The sequence below is a fragment of the Panthera uncia genome, chromosome E1 (genome assembly GCF_023721935.1).
Source record: "Panthera uncia isolate 11264 chromosome E1, Puncia_PCG_1.0, whole genome shotgun sequence".
Lineage (NCBI taxonomy): Eukaryota > Metazoa > Chordata > Mammalia > Carnivora > Felidae > Panthera > Panthera uncia.
The window spans coordinates 24,177,713-24,192,522 of NC_064814.1; the positions used below are offsets into that span (position 1 = coordinate 24,177,713).

Sequence of the window (14,810 nt, forward strand, 5' to 3'; positions counted from 1 at the left end):
GGACCCCAGGACCTTTGCTCTTCTTTCCCTCTTTCTGGAATGTTTTTCCCCCGGAAGAACATGTGATTCTCACCCTGTTCTTCATTTTGGCTCAAGCGGCAGCTTCTCCTTAAATCCTTTCCCAATGACCCTACTAAAAATTCCAAACCTCCCCCTGGCTTGCGCTCTCTACCCCCTCCACCTGCTTCATTTACCACCATCGGCAGGTGTTACTTGTTTTGTGCACCGTTGGCCTTCTTCCCCTAAAATTTAAGCTCGGGTTGCCTCTCCGATCACTGCTTCACTCCCAGACTGAGAACCCCGCTGGGCACAAAACAGCAGCTCAATAAACACGTGTCACTGCCAAGACCGTAGCCGAATGGACACACTTGCCCGGGTTTAGTCTGACCCGGCGAAGTTCATCTGAGCTGTGCTCACTGGCTGGTGATGTCAATACGTCCTTAACGTCGATGTTAATTCATGTGGATGTTAATACGCGTCTGGGATGCAGTTACTCAGCGTCCCCAGTTAATGTCCACAGCGGCAATGTTTTCCGGAGCACGCAGACATCTGCCGTGTGATAAATGATGTCTGTCTGCACATTAACTGGAGACGTCCACGCCTCGGCAGTCTGGGGGCTACTAAACGCAGCAGGCCCCGCCCCGGCTCCTCCCACTTCCCGTGGGAGGCATACGCTGGGGCGGCAATATTTAGCTTTCCCAGCTGGCCCTCCTCGCAGGCTGGAGGCCTGTCATCCATCTTTGGGCTTCATTAGCAAGACGCCTTTCCTCCTCCTTCCCGCCTCCTCCCCCGCACATGGAAAGAGACTCCTACGCGGGCTCCTGTCTGAAACCGGGGCCACCTACATGAACAAGCTAGTGACTCGGGGAGCCCCTTCCCTTTGTGGGAACTCAGTTTCTGCCAAGTAACCCAGGAGGCCCCTTGGGGGTCTCACACCTGCCCACCCCACCGCTGCGCCGGGCTTCTCTCTGGACTAACAAACCACCAGCTAGAAGCAGAGAGGCACAGGATGCTGGCACAGGACGCAGGCCTCCGACGAGGCCAAGGACCCCGACCAAGAAGACACGTTATTATTATTTTGTCCACCACCTCCTTGGGCGGTTGTGTTCAGCGCCCCCTCCCTCTCCACCCCTCACAGGCTCTCCGGCAGCCTGACTGTCTGCTACCTGCTTCTTGTGTGATCTGGCCGGACCATCTAACCCGGGTCTCGGTTTCCTCATCTGTACAATGGGCTCAAACATTTATAATCTGCCAGCTTCACCGGGCGTTCAGGAGGATAAAAGAGTTCTAAAGGGCTCCGCTGAATACCGGACACGAATTGAATTCTGTTGTAACACATGACCTCCACGGAGATCTAGAGATAATTTTAAGCAGCGATTTCTGCGTCTTAGCCCGTTGGTCCTCTACTAATTGGCCAAATCAACACTGTAATTCGGGTTGGCCAAAGACCCACTTTGAGGGGGTCTTATGCCGGCATTGGGAGTTGGTGGACTGGGGCGGGGGGTGTTGCCGGGAGAGGATGCAAAGCGAAGCAGGGCCTGAAACGTCCTGAATCTGAGCTGGGCCCGCCCCAAGGATGCTGGAGAGCATGCCCGTAATTCTGCATCGGCTGCACACCATTTCAGTGGGTCAGGTGCGAACAGCCGAGAGAGCAGGTGTATACTTGGTGACCTCTCCCCCCTACCACCCGTGGGTCACTCCCACCCCCGAGCTGGCCCTCTGCCCCTCTGGAGCCCGTACCTTGTAACCCTGGATGTCTCCATTCTGGCTCTCCAGCGGCGGTGGCTCCCATGTCACGTCCAGCTGCGTGGCCGTGGCGCCGTGGACAGCCACGTTGCGGGGCGCTGCCGTGGGCACTGGAGGGCGTGAGAGGTCGTGAGTGAGTGGCACAAGTGGGCTTCAGAGAGGAGCAGGAGGTGAGTCGGGGTGTTCTGGGGCCCCGGAATCCCGTATCTCCTCTAGCTGGACTCCTGGGGCTGGAAGGGCAGGTGGGGCTCACCTGCTTCCCCGACAAAGACTTCCTGGGGGGGGCTCGAGGGCCCCTCACCCACGGCGTTGTACACACTCATCCGTATCTCGTATCGCCGGTGTTTGTTCAGGTCTGCGGGGTGGGGGAGGGGAGAAACACGGAGAAGTCACCATCCCTGCGGGGGACGGCCTGGAGGCTGGAGGCTGTGAAGACGTACCTGCGATTCTAGTTCCTGCCTGAGGGTTCGGGAAGGAAAAGGCAAGGGGTGGGGTGGCCAGGGGACGCCGTGCCTCCCCCCCCCCCCCCCCCCCCGGGAGTCGGGACACAGGTCTATGGTTGGCTTCTCGGCCAACGGTGCACACGCCAGATACTTTAGAGACTGAAAGAGACACTTAATATTCATGCAGGGACAACTGGTGTGAACCAAACTGTTCTCCCTGGCACACTGGGCCACCCCCTTTCCTGTCTGTCCTGGGCACACCGGGTCACGGGTCACCCCTTCCCCCCCCACGGCAGATGCTTGAAGTTCCCAGCTGCCCAGTCCCCATCAAACAGCTCTTCACACAAGGGGCTCAGCCCTCAGGGAAGGGGCTTATCTATCGGATGTGAATTCTGGGCTAAGAAACACTGTGTTTTTGCTAAGTTTGGGGGTCCTGGGGGGAGTCGCCTGGACGGAAGCTGGGAGACAGGGGCAGCTGCGGGAGAGTGGGCCCCGACACCCAGGCTGGGATGTGCCACCTCTGCTGGGGGTGAGGCCACAAGGTTCTCCCACTGCTGTCCCTGGGCCCCCTGCTTCGGGTCAGTGGGGGAGGGGAGTTCTGCCTCTTGCCTGGAATGTGGGTGGGGGGGGTCACCCTAAGTTAACTGGCCATGAAGCCATTGGCTGATGAAGGAAGGGTAAGGACAACATAGTATCACGCTTTGCTTCACACGGAGCACGGGGCTCCCCTGCCCAAGCTCTGGGCCTTTGATGGGAGAACCGTGCACTTCAGAAGGAGAGCGAGAGGGCTTAGCTCGGTGGGTTGAGCGTCTGACTTCGGCTCACCGTTCGTTGAGTTTAAGCCTTGCGTCAGACTCTGTGCTGATGGCTCAGAGCCTGGAGCCTGCTTCGGATTCTCTGCACCACCACCCCCTGCCCCTTCCTCGCTCATGTGCCTCTGCGCTCTCTCTCTCTCTCTCTCTTAAAAATAAATAAATGCTAAAAAAATTTTTACTATACGTGCTGCCGAAACGAGCACATTAAAAAATTTTGAGAAGGAGAGTAAGGAACGTTCCCAGGTCCCCGGGGGGAAAGTGGGGGTTCTGCTTGCTCTGGAGGTGGGGGTCAGCCTGAAACACAGATCTGTGCAGGGAAGTGCCGTCCACAGGCCGAGGCGGGTGGTAGTGATGTGGACACCCAAGCAGCAGACCGAGCGCTCCCCCCACGGACCTCCTGTCACCCCGCTGGTCCCCCCACGGCGCACAAGACCAGAGCCGTTCCCTCTGTCCTTCTGCACCCGATGGAGGACGCCTCCCTGGTAACCCTTTAGCTTTTGTGTGTTTCCGGAAAGTCACATGTGCTCGGGGGGGGGGGGGTCCTATTCTTCAAGGAGCCTGAGGCGGGCACACCATTCAGCCGGTGGGCAGGTGTCCTCCCCAGAGGCCCCGCTCCCCGTCCCTGTGGGAGGCCTGGGCCCCGTTCTGGAGCCGCCATGCAGGGAGACTTACTGTCCAGCTCGTACTGTGTGAGGCTGGGCCGGCTCAGGTTCCGCATGGAGTACATGGCTACGGGGTGGGAGGCGGAGGGGGCCAGAGGGAGACAGCAGACAGAGGAGGTTAGTACACACGGCCCGCTCCACAGAGAGCCCGATTAGAGGGGCGGGATGGGGAGGGGGCCAGGCAGCGCACATGCACAGAGACCAGGGGTCTCTGGGTTCCTGACGGTGGGTTAGGGGCCCCAGACAGGTGTGAGAGAGGGTGTGCACGAGGCCAGGGGACACGGGACACCGCGAGCCCCTTGGAGCCCAGCACCCCTCGGGGCAGCTCTGGGGGACCCTCCGACCCAACTCGCTCCCTTGTCTAAGACGGGACCGCAGAACCACCGTGAGAGAGCGGTGTTGTCAGTTTTCTCCTATGAACCAGAAACCATTTTACGACCAGGAAATATGACTGTATCATCCTCAGGCATCTAAAAATCACAACCACAAGCACATGTCTGCAAAAATGTTAAGAAAACAGCGCCAGCCGTTGGATCAGCTACTTCCGAGTTTTTCTAATAAATATTCCTTTGCTACATGTTCGATCATTTCGTTGTCTGCTAACACTCGCTAGAAGACAAGGCACAAAAGCTTTAAGAGAATAATGGGAGAACGCCTTACATGCTCCATTCCTCACCCACCTGCCTGGGGACCCAAGTCCCGCCCCCCCAACCCCCCACCCCCCAGACTCGTCTCTCTCCTGCCCGCTCCCCTGCCCCGCCGTGAGCCGGTCACAGAGCTGCCCATGGCACATTATCTCCCATCCTTGCCCTCAATGCCATCCCGAGCCGGCCGCCTCGGCCGCAGACTCCTGCCTTCCCTCTGTGATGACATTAGCCTTTAACCGGCACCCCTGCTTCTGGTCCTCCATGGCCAGCCATCACCCTCCTGCGACCAAAGTCACCTTCCTAACCCAAAGGGCAAGAGTTCCCAGGCTTGTGAATCTCCCTGGGATTCACACCAGGCTCCTGGCCCTTTCCTTTCCCGCCACCAGAGGCAGGCTGGATGCTGAGGACCCCAGGACAGAAGAGTGACCTCCCCGAGGAAACAGAGGGGGCCACACTGCTGCTTCTTGGGGTGAGCGCTGGTTCCCCTGGAATACGTGCTCCCAGGCTGTCTTGCCGACCATCTAAGACATTTATTGCCGAGTCTATTTCTTGAGCACCGGCTCTGCAAACTCGGAGAGGGCAGGGACCTCTATCTTGTTGACTGATGTGTGCCCCCAGGGTCTGAGGGCATGCAGAAGGTGCTTAATAAGTCCACCGTGAGGAGAGGGACGAGGGTGGGGTGGGAGGAGAGGCACACACAGGAGAGGGCGGCAGGGTTTGGGTCACAGTGGAGTCCAGGAAGCTGCGAGCTTCAGGGCAGGGAGGGGAGTGTGCCCGCCCGTGTGTCCCCTGACCCCTGTGGATGCCACTCACAGGTAAGTTCTGCCCACTTGGCCCCTGGGTTGTTGATGCCCCGAAGTGTGAAGCCCCTCAGCCCCTCGTAGAGCAGCTCCCGGTACCGGATCCGGAAGCCTAGCAGGATGCCGTTGATCTTGTCCTCTGCTGGTGGCTGCAAGGAAGGGGGTGCGGAATGGGGGTGGGGTGGGGGCAAGGAACTCCACTCTACTCCTCCCTCCCTCCCCATCCTGCCCCTTGTGACCACAGAGCAGAGACAGAGTCTCCACCAGGGAAAGAATCACAAGGACGCCGAGCATTTTTAATTTACAAAGCAATGAGGTGGTTTCATCTCTGCGACACTCCCTGTGACACAGGCAGGGAAGGACTGGAGTCGCCAAGCCATTCCCATTCTCGGAGCAGGAAGGCGAGGCTCAGAGAGGGTAAGGAACTCGTCCAAGGTCACACAGCATCGTTGGGCTCTTTCACAGACTGTTGCCTAGGGTCACCCTCACATAGCACCAGCCTGCCTAGCCGGGTGGCCCCTCAACGTGCCACCTGACCAGCGTTTCCTGGGAGTCGTCTCCCTGTTCTTGTATGTGAATAAGCGTTAAGAGCTCCTGCGTGCGCCCCTGCTCCGCCTTTTATCATTTTTCTCCTTTGCTTTCCGCTCCCATCCACAGCTGAGCTGGAGAACAGGCTCCAGGAGAAGGTGGAAGCTACTTTTTATGATACCTCTTTTTAAAAGCCTGCTGAAATGGTTCAGCTTTTTATTAGCTCCTTAATTGCCTCCCTGGCTGCTGCTGGCACCTCCCTGCCCCCTCCACCAGGAAGGCCCGGATCTCTGCCGGCCTTGTCCTGGCTTTCAGCTGCACAAGGTCATTTTTCACTTAAGGGAGCGTCCTCTTCCAGGGAGGCCTCAGGCTGGCGAGCGGTTGGGGCCCCTTCTTGTTTCTTCAAGGGGCTTCCCATGGCGGGGACTGCAGGTGGACAGAAGTTGGGGCCTGCCCTGTCTGATCCCCCAAAGCAGAGACGGGGGTTTGCTGCTTTGGGGCCTCTGTGGGTAAGCTGCCGAGTCTAGAGCCTGGACTCTGGAGCATATGGGGGGTCCTGTGGGCACATACGGCCAGCCTGGTCTCTAAGCTGTATCCTGTGGTCTTCCTCCGGCCATGGCAGGACAACAGTGCCCGTCAGAGAGCGGGAAACTGGGGGAGGAGTGGAGGAAGAGGGTTCTATGTACCTGGACAATGGGTTCCTGTTCACTGCGACAGGAGAGTGGTCCTGTCTGAGTTCAGGCTGGGCATGCACACCTGTGTTTAGCTTCTTGATCGGGAATCCCTTCACGGACAGTGACCGCATTTCACGGAGACTCTGGGGGCCCTGAAGCCCCATGCACTTTTCTATCCCAGGACTGGCAGACCTAAGGGCACGAAACCTGACCCTGCCACTGACTAGCTGTGTGACCGGGGGCCATTGGTGTCGCTTCCCTGAGAACTGGGTCCTCATCTGCAGAAGGGGATTGAAGGAGCATCCACCCGAGATGATTATCTGGAGAGGTGGGATGAGCGGCACATCTGTGCACCTGTGTATGGTGTCCCGGCCCTGCTGGGGACCGTTGCCCTTCTGGCCCCTCCCTGCCTGCTGGGCCATACCTGCCATCGGATCAGCACGGAGGTGGTGGTGTGGGGTGTCACCGAGACAATGGTGGGAGCCTCATCGGGGGCTGGGGAGAGAGACAGACAAGTGAGCTCTGGGGGCTGGAGGTTTAGGTCCCCCGGGAGGCCACAGGGACCAGATTCTTCTGCGCGTGTGGAGGGAGAGGGGCTGGAGCCCTGACCCCAGTCTGAACCCAAGAGCCCAGAGGCCCCTCCTCTTTGTCCCTGGAGCCACAGGCTCCTTACACGGCTGTCACTGAGGCCTCCCCCAAACCCCCTCCTTCACTGGGTTTCCGGGGTCGGCCATGAGCTTGGGGACATCCGAGAAGGAAAACGTTAGGATGCCTGTTGGCATGGGTGCCTGAGTCCGTGGCAAAGGTCCCTCTGGCTCAAACCTCCTTGGGACTCTGTCCAGGGAGCCAGACAAAGGGCCTCCCATCTTGGAGGCCCCTCCCCTCGGAAGGGAACACCAGTGCCCAGGAAGGGCCAGTGTGCCAAGAGAAAGAGATCCGAGTGGGGGGCACTGACCGGCCTGCAGAGTGGTCAGCGGCTCCGATTCCTCGCTGAACTCGCTGTCCCCAATGTCATTGGTCGCCTTCACTCGGAACTTGTAGGATGTGAAGGGCTTGAGTCTATGGGGGCAATCAGGTTCAGTGAACAGAGGTATCCCCTAATGCCTCACCCCACCATCCCTGCATGGGGAAAGGGGGCCAGAGGGTGCTGATCCATTACACAGACGGGAACGTCGAGGCTCGAAGAGAAGGTCTGCTACAGCAGACGAGCAGGGCCCAGGGGTTCCGATCCCAGCCTGGGTGTGGTCTTACCAGCAGCCCCACTTCTAAGTCGTAGGTCCCTGGGGGGGCTCTGTCCTCACATTGCCTACCTCATAGGCCTCAAGCCGCCATGAGAGCACTGATAACTCTCCCTCCCAGCAAACTCCTCCCGTGAGAAATGCCATCTCTTTCTAGAATTTAGTAAATTTAGGAAGGGTCAGGGGTCTCAAGAGTTAATCAGCGCTTCATCTCAATAAGCCCCGTTCCTCTTCCAGGCAAAGGTCTTCCTTTTTGATTTACTGGGGGCGGAGAGTGAGGAGGAAAGTCTTGCTCAAAACTCTTGGTCACGTCAACCGGAATATAAAAAATACGACCCGCTGGGAATTAAACTGAAGCCGGAAGTTCGGAGCAAGCTCCGCTCCCCTATTACAGACGGAGAGGGAAATGCGGTCTGGCGGGTAGGAGTCGCTAATGAAGGCTGGCAAGCGCCTGGCTAAGGGGGCTTCCAGGCTCCAGAAATAGATAATTAAGAGGCAGCCCTAACAGGGCTCCAGAGAGCAGGGAGGGAGGTTAGGACGGAGCTGGAGGCGGGATCCTGGGAGGTGCAGGCTGTGGGAGACATCTGGGGGTGGGCAGGCTCCAGGCATGCTCAGGACCCCCTCCCCCCCCGCCCCCCCCCCCCCCCCCCCCCCCCCCCCAGGAACCACCCTGGTGCTGTCTGGGCAGGAAGGGCTGGAGCAGAGACGCTGGAGGACCCGGGCCTCACCTGTCCACCACGAAAGCAGAGGCGTTGTGGCTCACGGAGGCTGAGTGCAACGCCCACCTGCCACTGGGCAGCTCGCGGGTCTGGACAGTGTAATAGCGCACAGGGGACAGCCCGTCGCTTCCCGGCTCCCAGGACAGCAGCACGCTGCGGGCCTTCACGTCCTCCTGCTGTACCACCGGCTTACTGGGGGGCTGTGGGCGGTCTGGGAGTCGGCGGAGGAGGGTAGGAGCAGGTGAGTCAGCAGGAGGGGGTAGGGGGGGTGAGCTCTCCCAGGGAAGGGAAGGAGGTGCTCTGGGCTCAGGCCTGATGGCCACTGCTCTACCCCTCTCCATATGCACACAGGTCCCAACAGCCGGCACCCTGGCTCCTGGCCCATGACCTGTCCTCAGGCCGCGAGAGGCCTGGGTGCCTGGGAATTCACATCCCCTGAGGGCAGCCTGGTAAGCGAGGAGGTACGAACACCCAGCTCCTGTGCTCCCCGCCCGCCCAGAGCTGAGATGGGGCCTGCGCTGGCCCCGGTTGATGGGACCGAGCCGCGCCAGGCGTCCCTGGGTGGGGCTCTGCTGTCGGCCCTGCCCCAGCTCGGCTTTCTTCTCACTGCCCAGGCCCTCCTGCAGCAGTCCTCAGCCTCAGCACTCTGGCATTTGAGGCCGATGGTTCTGGGGCCTGGAGCCGTCCCATGGACTGTAGATGCCAGTCGCAGCTCCCTGTTAGTTGTGACAGTGTCTCCAGACATTGCCAACGTTCCCAGGGGGGCAAAGCAGCCCCCTGTTGAGACCCACTGTCCTACTGGTTTTTCCTGGGGACACGGTCTAATGAACCACTTTCACAGGAATCTGGGTCCCAGCCTGCTTCGGGGAAACCAGACCTCAGGCGAGGCACCAGCTCAGGGCCGTGGGCTGATGAGCCCCTCCTCCCCCCAACTGGACACCATCTTTGTTGCGGGGAGGGGAGAGGGGAAGGAAGCTGGTCTCACCAACCCTCCCTCTGCTGAGGCAGAGCATGAGCCTTGGAAGGGGAACTCCCAGCTCAGCTTCTAGAAGTCCCCTAGAGCCCTCACTGACCCGGACATCAGAGATTTGAGCCCACTTTCCACTCCAGGTGAGGGCAATGTGGCTCTTAACTAGCTGATCCCCAGCCGCCCTAGGACAGGATGGGAACACCTGGGTTGGCTGGGACTCCCCCTTGGCTGCCCCCAGGCCGCCCCAGCCCCAGTGGGCAGTCACCTCTCTTCTCAGTGGTCACCACCAAGGCCTCGGCGGCCTCCCCCCAGCCCTTGCGGGTCTGGGCAGTGATGCGGAACAGGTAGACGGACTCTGGCTTGAGGCCGGTGGCCGTGTACTGGCGGGCGCTGGGCGCGAGCACCTCCACTGTGGCCGTGTTGGCCGTGGTGGCGTTGAGCCGGTGTGTCACCTGGTAAGCTGCAGGAAGAAAGGACATGGGCTGTGTTGGGAAGCAGGGCAGCCGTCCCCAGTGCCCCGAGACGCGGTTGTTCCTTCCTTGCCACCACGATGTCTGCACCTGGGCTACCTTGGCTGTGGTTCGTCTGCGTGAAGCCCTCTCGGTCATTCTTGTGTCCTCAGCTCCCACTTGGGGAGTGTGACTGTGGGGGACACTCTATACGGAGAGTCTGACCCCCATAACAGCTTCAGGTGAGGAAACTGATGCTTGGAGAGGGCCAGACCACCTGCTAGGAAGTGACTGAGGGGAGTTCAGGCTCATGGCTTTCCGGGAACGTGCCCTTCCTGGTCTCCACGCTGCCTTCTGAGACGCAGCATTCCTCTGGGACAGGCACCGCGGGACGCCAGGCCTGAGAGCCCCGGAAGCGGCCCGGGTCGTGCAATCCATCATTCTACAGGTGCAGGGGCTGAGGCTGTGGAGGGATCCGGCTTGCTCGAGTTCACGCAGCTGCTGACTTCAACCCTGTGAGTCTTCCCCCGCCGAGGGGCTGCGTGTGTGTGTGTGTGTGTGTGTGTGTGTGTGTGTGTGTGTGTGTGTGTTAGGGGAGGAATCTTGACTGCAAAATGGTGCTACAGATCTGTAGTCTCCCTCCTCTGGGCCTTAGGTCGGAAATGGCTGTGCTGAGCTGGCCAGTGCTCCCTCACCTGGCCACACTTACAAATAGCAGCTGAGGTTTACCAGATGGCTGGCGTCGTGGGGTATTTGGGGGCATAAAGCTAATGAATCGTATTTAAGGAACCTGAACCTTGACCATGCCCGCCAAATGATATTTCTATTTTTTTTCAAAAATGTTTAATGTTTATTTTTTTTTCAACGTTTTTTTATTTATTTTTGGGACAGAGAGAGACAGAGCATGGACGGGGGAGGGGCAGAGAGAGAGGGAGACACAGAATCGGAAACAGGCTCCAGGCTCTGAGCGGTCAGCACAGAGCCCGACGCGGGCCTCGAACTCACGGACCGCGAGATCGTGACCTGGCTGAAGTCGGAGGCTTAACCGACTGCGCCACCCAGGCGCCCCAAAAATGTTTAATGTTTATTTATTACAAATTTTTAAATGTTTTTTATTTATGTTTGAGAGAGAAAGAGAGACAGAGACAGAGAGACAGAGTATGAACAGGAGAGGGGCAGAGAGAGAGGGAAACATAGAATCTGAAGCACGCTCCAGGCTCTGAGCTGTCAGCACAGAGCCCGATGTGGGGCTCAAACCCACGAACCATGAGATCATGACTTGAACTTAGGGTTAGTCAGACGCTTAACCAACTGAGCCACCCAGGCACCCCTTAACGTTTATTTATTTTTGAGAGACAGAGAGAGACGGAGTACGAATGGGGGAGGAGCAGAGAGAGAGAGGGGGAGACACAGAATCTGAAGCAGGCTCCAGGCTCTGAGCTGTCAGCACAGAGCCCGACGCGGGGCTCGAACTCACGGACCGTGAGATCATGACCGGAGCCGAAGTTGGACGTTTAACCGACTGAGCCACCCAGGTGCCCCAGAATATTTATAATGGGAGAAATAAAACTCAAAATCCTTCTTGAGGAGGCGTGGACACTTCCTGGGCCACTCTTCCTTTGGCCTCCTTTACACCTTCTGCCTCCTCCTTCGACCTGTAGCCAGGGCACGGGAGAGGGTATGGGCTTACCAAGAATGATGCCATTGGGGGCAGCGGGGGGCTGCCAGATCAGCCGCACAGATGTGGTCCTCACCTCTGGGAACAGGATGCCCATGGGCGGTCCAGGGACTGCAGGGCACAAAGGAGAAGCAGGTGACGGTGTAGCCGTCCAGCTCCAGTGGAACAGGTGGGCGGGGCCGCGGGGGAAGGGGACACTCAGCCCAATGAGCTTTTGTGGAGTATGTGGCTCGGAGTTCCGTGAAGGGACACGAAGATGCAATCTGTGAGGTTTCTACCCTGAAAACAGGCCTTATTTGGCAGAACTGGAAGGGACCAGGCTCCGGCTTCCTTTTTAGCTGTGTCCGGGTACATGTGCACATATATGGACACACAGGATTGCCCTCAGAACTGGGTCAGGGGGCCTGGTCCTGGGTCTGTGCTTCAGAAGACGCCACTCTGACTTCCGTCCACCCACGGGGAGGCGGCTGTGGGGCCCACCCTGAGCCTGAGCCTGAGCCCTCCTTTTCCAGCGTCTACACAGGCCTGTTCCCCAGGTCCGCCCTCCAGACTTGCACCTCTGGACTGAGAGGTGGCCAGGGGGCAGCTGTGTGGGGCTCGTGGATGGAGACTGAATGCCACGCGGCAGGGGAGAGAACGGGAAGGGGGCAGGGCAGGGGGAGGATGGTCACGGACAGGCAACTCTTCTCGCACTGCCTCATTCCCACAGAGAATTCCAGAAAGTCTCAGATTTCTAAACTTGAGCTTGGCCTTCCAGGTCAAGCCAGGAGGATAAGACACACTGAATTTAACAGACCATTAGGTTGATTTATAATTTTGGACTGTGTGGACATATGGTGTTGGGGCTTCCTTTTGGACTCTTGTCTGGACCCCAGCAATATTTGCGGTGGGCGATGAGAGTCTATGTGGGGGAGAGGGGAGGGAGTCAAGGACCCGTAGGTCAGCCTTTGACGGAAAGTTCTGCAGGGACCAATGCCTGGAGCCCGGGTGGCATCGTTCTTTTGCAAACAGGACTAGGAGGCTCGTGCCCAGGAAATCAAGCCTTTCCCTTGCACAGACCTGTACTCAAAGTGAACCCGCCCCAGGCCAAACACTAATCAAAACGGGGGCAAAGTCTCTATTCTGCTCAAAAGACTGAATCCGATCCAAACTGTCCTCGCATCACTTCTTCCTCAGGGATGCACGGTCTGGAATTAGCACCCCCTCGCGGTGAGGTTGGTGGCCCTCAGTGACCCGCCTCCCACAGGAGAAGCCATGGTTCCCTTTGGGGCCGAGTGTGACTCCCCGAGGGGCGGGGCTGGGCAGGCAGGAGGAAGGGGAGCCCCCAGCCTCTCCGGGCTTGCAGGGATTGAGACTCACCATCATCCAGCGTCCGCTCCAGGATGGGAGGGTGGCTGGGGCTGCCGTCCCCGATGCGTGTGAAGGCCAGCACCTGAACCTCGTACAGCACGTATTTGCCCAGCCCCGTGAGCTGGGCGCTGCGGGACGAGTTCCCTTCCACCAGCCAGAAGCGGGGCTGGGAGTCTGAGTCCTTCTCCTTATACATCACCTGCCAGAGCACAGGGCAGGGGCTGAGGGCCTTGCGCCTGGGTCCTGCCCACCAGCACCTTCCCCAGGCCTCATCCCCAGGAGCGAGGCAGGTGGGAGTAGGGCTGGGGGTCTTGGGTTCCTTGGAATGGCTCGGCCCGGGAGGGTCATGGGATACGGTGAAGCTCGGGTTCTGGGAGAGCGGAGGACACAGAGATGCACTCGGCCATGGAGGTGGAAGAGTCTTTAGAGAACATTCAGGTTGGAAAACAGGCCCAGAGAGGGGCGTGACTGGGCCCCGGGTCACAGAGCCAGCAGTGGCAGAGTGGGAACATCAAGCCACATCTCCCAACTTGTGGGCCAGGGCTGAACTGAAGTCTGCAGCTTTGGGAGCAGTTATAGAAGATAATGGGAACTGGGCCCAAGGGGCTGAGTACGCCTGGGGCAGCCAGCGTGGCCCCTCGGGGACTCTGGGGGAGGGAGGGAGGGAGCTTCCCCAAGGACCTGGGCCTCCCTGGTAGCCTCCCAGTCCTGAGGGAGGAGTCCTTGGTTGCCATGCCGACCGGAGCACAGCCTCCGGGATCCCCCGTGTATCCACTGCAGAAGGCGGAGACCTGGGCCCCAGGGGTCATGAGGACAGGGCACCCTGGACGGGGCGTCCTGGGATCCGGGACTCACCTTGTAACCTAGCACGAGCCCATTGCGGTCGGCCTCGGGGATCTCATTCCAGCGCACCAGCATGCTGCTGGAGGTGGTGGCCAGTGCAGACACATTGGTGGGGCCAGAGGATGGGACTGAGGGAGAGAAAGGGACCAGACAGGAGCTCACGACACAGTCGGCCCTATACGGGAAGGAAGTGTGGCAGGCAGCGCCCGAGTAGCCAATTATCCTGCAGTGATCCCTGTTGGTTCTGGAACATCACGGATGTTGCTTCTGGTTTCCCATGAGTCTCCCCAACGTTAGCTCAGGCCAGCGTTAGGATGAGACCCCGCTTCCAGCCTGTGCAGCAGTGAAGCGTGAGGAGGGACCGGATGGGGAGGGATGTCCTTTAAAAGGTGTCAAGAATCGCCCCCCGCCCCAAGGGGCAAACCACATGTGGATGAATGAGGGCTGCCTGAAGGCTGGGGGTTCATAATCTGTGGGTGACCCCTTGTCTGTTTCTGGAATGTTCTGTAGCTAATCCGACCTCCCCATCTCAGGTTCTTGCAGGCACTACCGGGTGTCAGGGTTAAAGATGAGGGCAGAGAGATGGGCACTTTGCAGGTGCAGACTGCCTGGCTCACCCACAGAGGTGGGGATCCCCCTGATTTTGGGGGCGGTGAGAAGATGCTGGGGGACACGGCAACAACAGAGAGTGTTCTGCCAGGACACGGAGCACAAACAGGAAAGTGACCCTGGGCCTATTCTGAACAACAGCTCAGCCTTTGTGCCCTTGGAAGGCCCGGAGGGCAGAGAGACAAAGGTGGGGGTATCTCTGCTGCAGGCTGCTGGGAACAGGGGTGTGGCTGGTACCTGACTCCCGGGTCCTGCCCATCACCGTCTGGCTCCAGGGCCCGCTCCCGATGGCGTTGAAGGCCTGGACCTGCACGCGGTACTCTGTCCACTCCTCCAGGTCTTCGATGGTGTACTCGCGCTCCACGCGGTCCTGGACCACGTGGCTCAGCGTCTTGCCGTGGCCGTCTGCCCGGCTGTACTTGATCTTGTAGCCTACCGACTCGGGGTTCCCGTTGTATTCCATCTCTGGGAGAGGCTGCGGGAAGGCAGGGCGGCAGAGCTGCTGAGGCCAGGTCCACCCGGGGTGGCACCCTCTGGCTTGTTCACCCTCTTCCGGGGAGCCCTATGGGATTATCGTGCCCACCGTCCAGCCTGTTGGTGCCCATGGGAGGCGCTCTCGCTGGGTGCGGCTTGGATTGC

The 14,810-nt window shown here is 59.3% G+C and overlaps 1 protein-coding gene across 2 annotated transcripts in view; it reads right to left on the minus strand.

Annotated features, from left to right (window-relative positions):
• SDK2 (sidekick cell adhesion molecule 2) overlaps window positions 1-14,810 on the minus strand; it is a 265,790-nt gene that overhangs the window by 34,552 nt on the left and 216,428 nt on the right. The window contains exons 25-36 of one of the 2 annotated variants that reach the window (XM_049637694.1): window positions 14,409-14,646; window positions 13,575-13,690; window positions 12,729-12,918; window positions 11,382-11,480; window positions 9,508-9,702; window positions 8,282-8,483; window positions 7,271-7,374; window positions 6,740-6,810; window positions 5,127-5,262; window positions 3,677-3,733; window positions 2,000-2,101; window positions 1,741-1,856 (exon numbers count right to left, since the gene is read on the minus strand). In XM_049637694.1, coding sequence (XP_049493651.1) covers window positions 1,741-1,856; window positions 2,000-2,101; window positions 3,677-3,733; window positions 5,127-5,262; window positions 6,740-6,810; window positions 7,271-7,374; window positions 8,282-8,483; window positions 9,508-9,702; window positions 11,382-11,480; window positions 12,729-12,918; window positions 13,575-13,690; window positions 14,409-14,646 — 1,626 coding nt within the window. The remainder of the gene's footprint in view (window positions 1-1,740; window positions 1,857-1,999; window positions 2,102-3,676; window positions 3,734-5,126; window positions 5,263-6,739; window positions 6,811-7,270; window positions 7,375-8,281; window positions 8,484-9,507; window positions 9,703-11,381; window positions 11,481-12,728; window positions 12,919-13,574; window positions 13,691-14,408; window positions 14,647-14,810) is intronic. The other variant, XM_049637693.1, reaches the window with a different exon arrangement.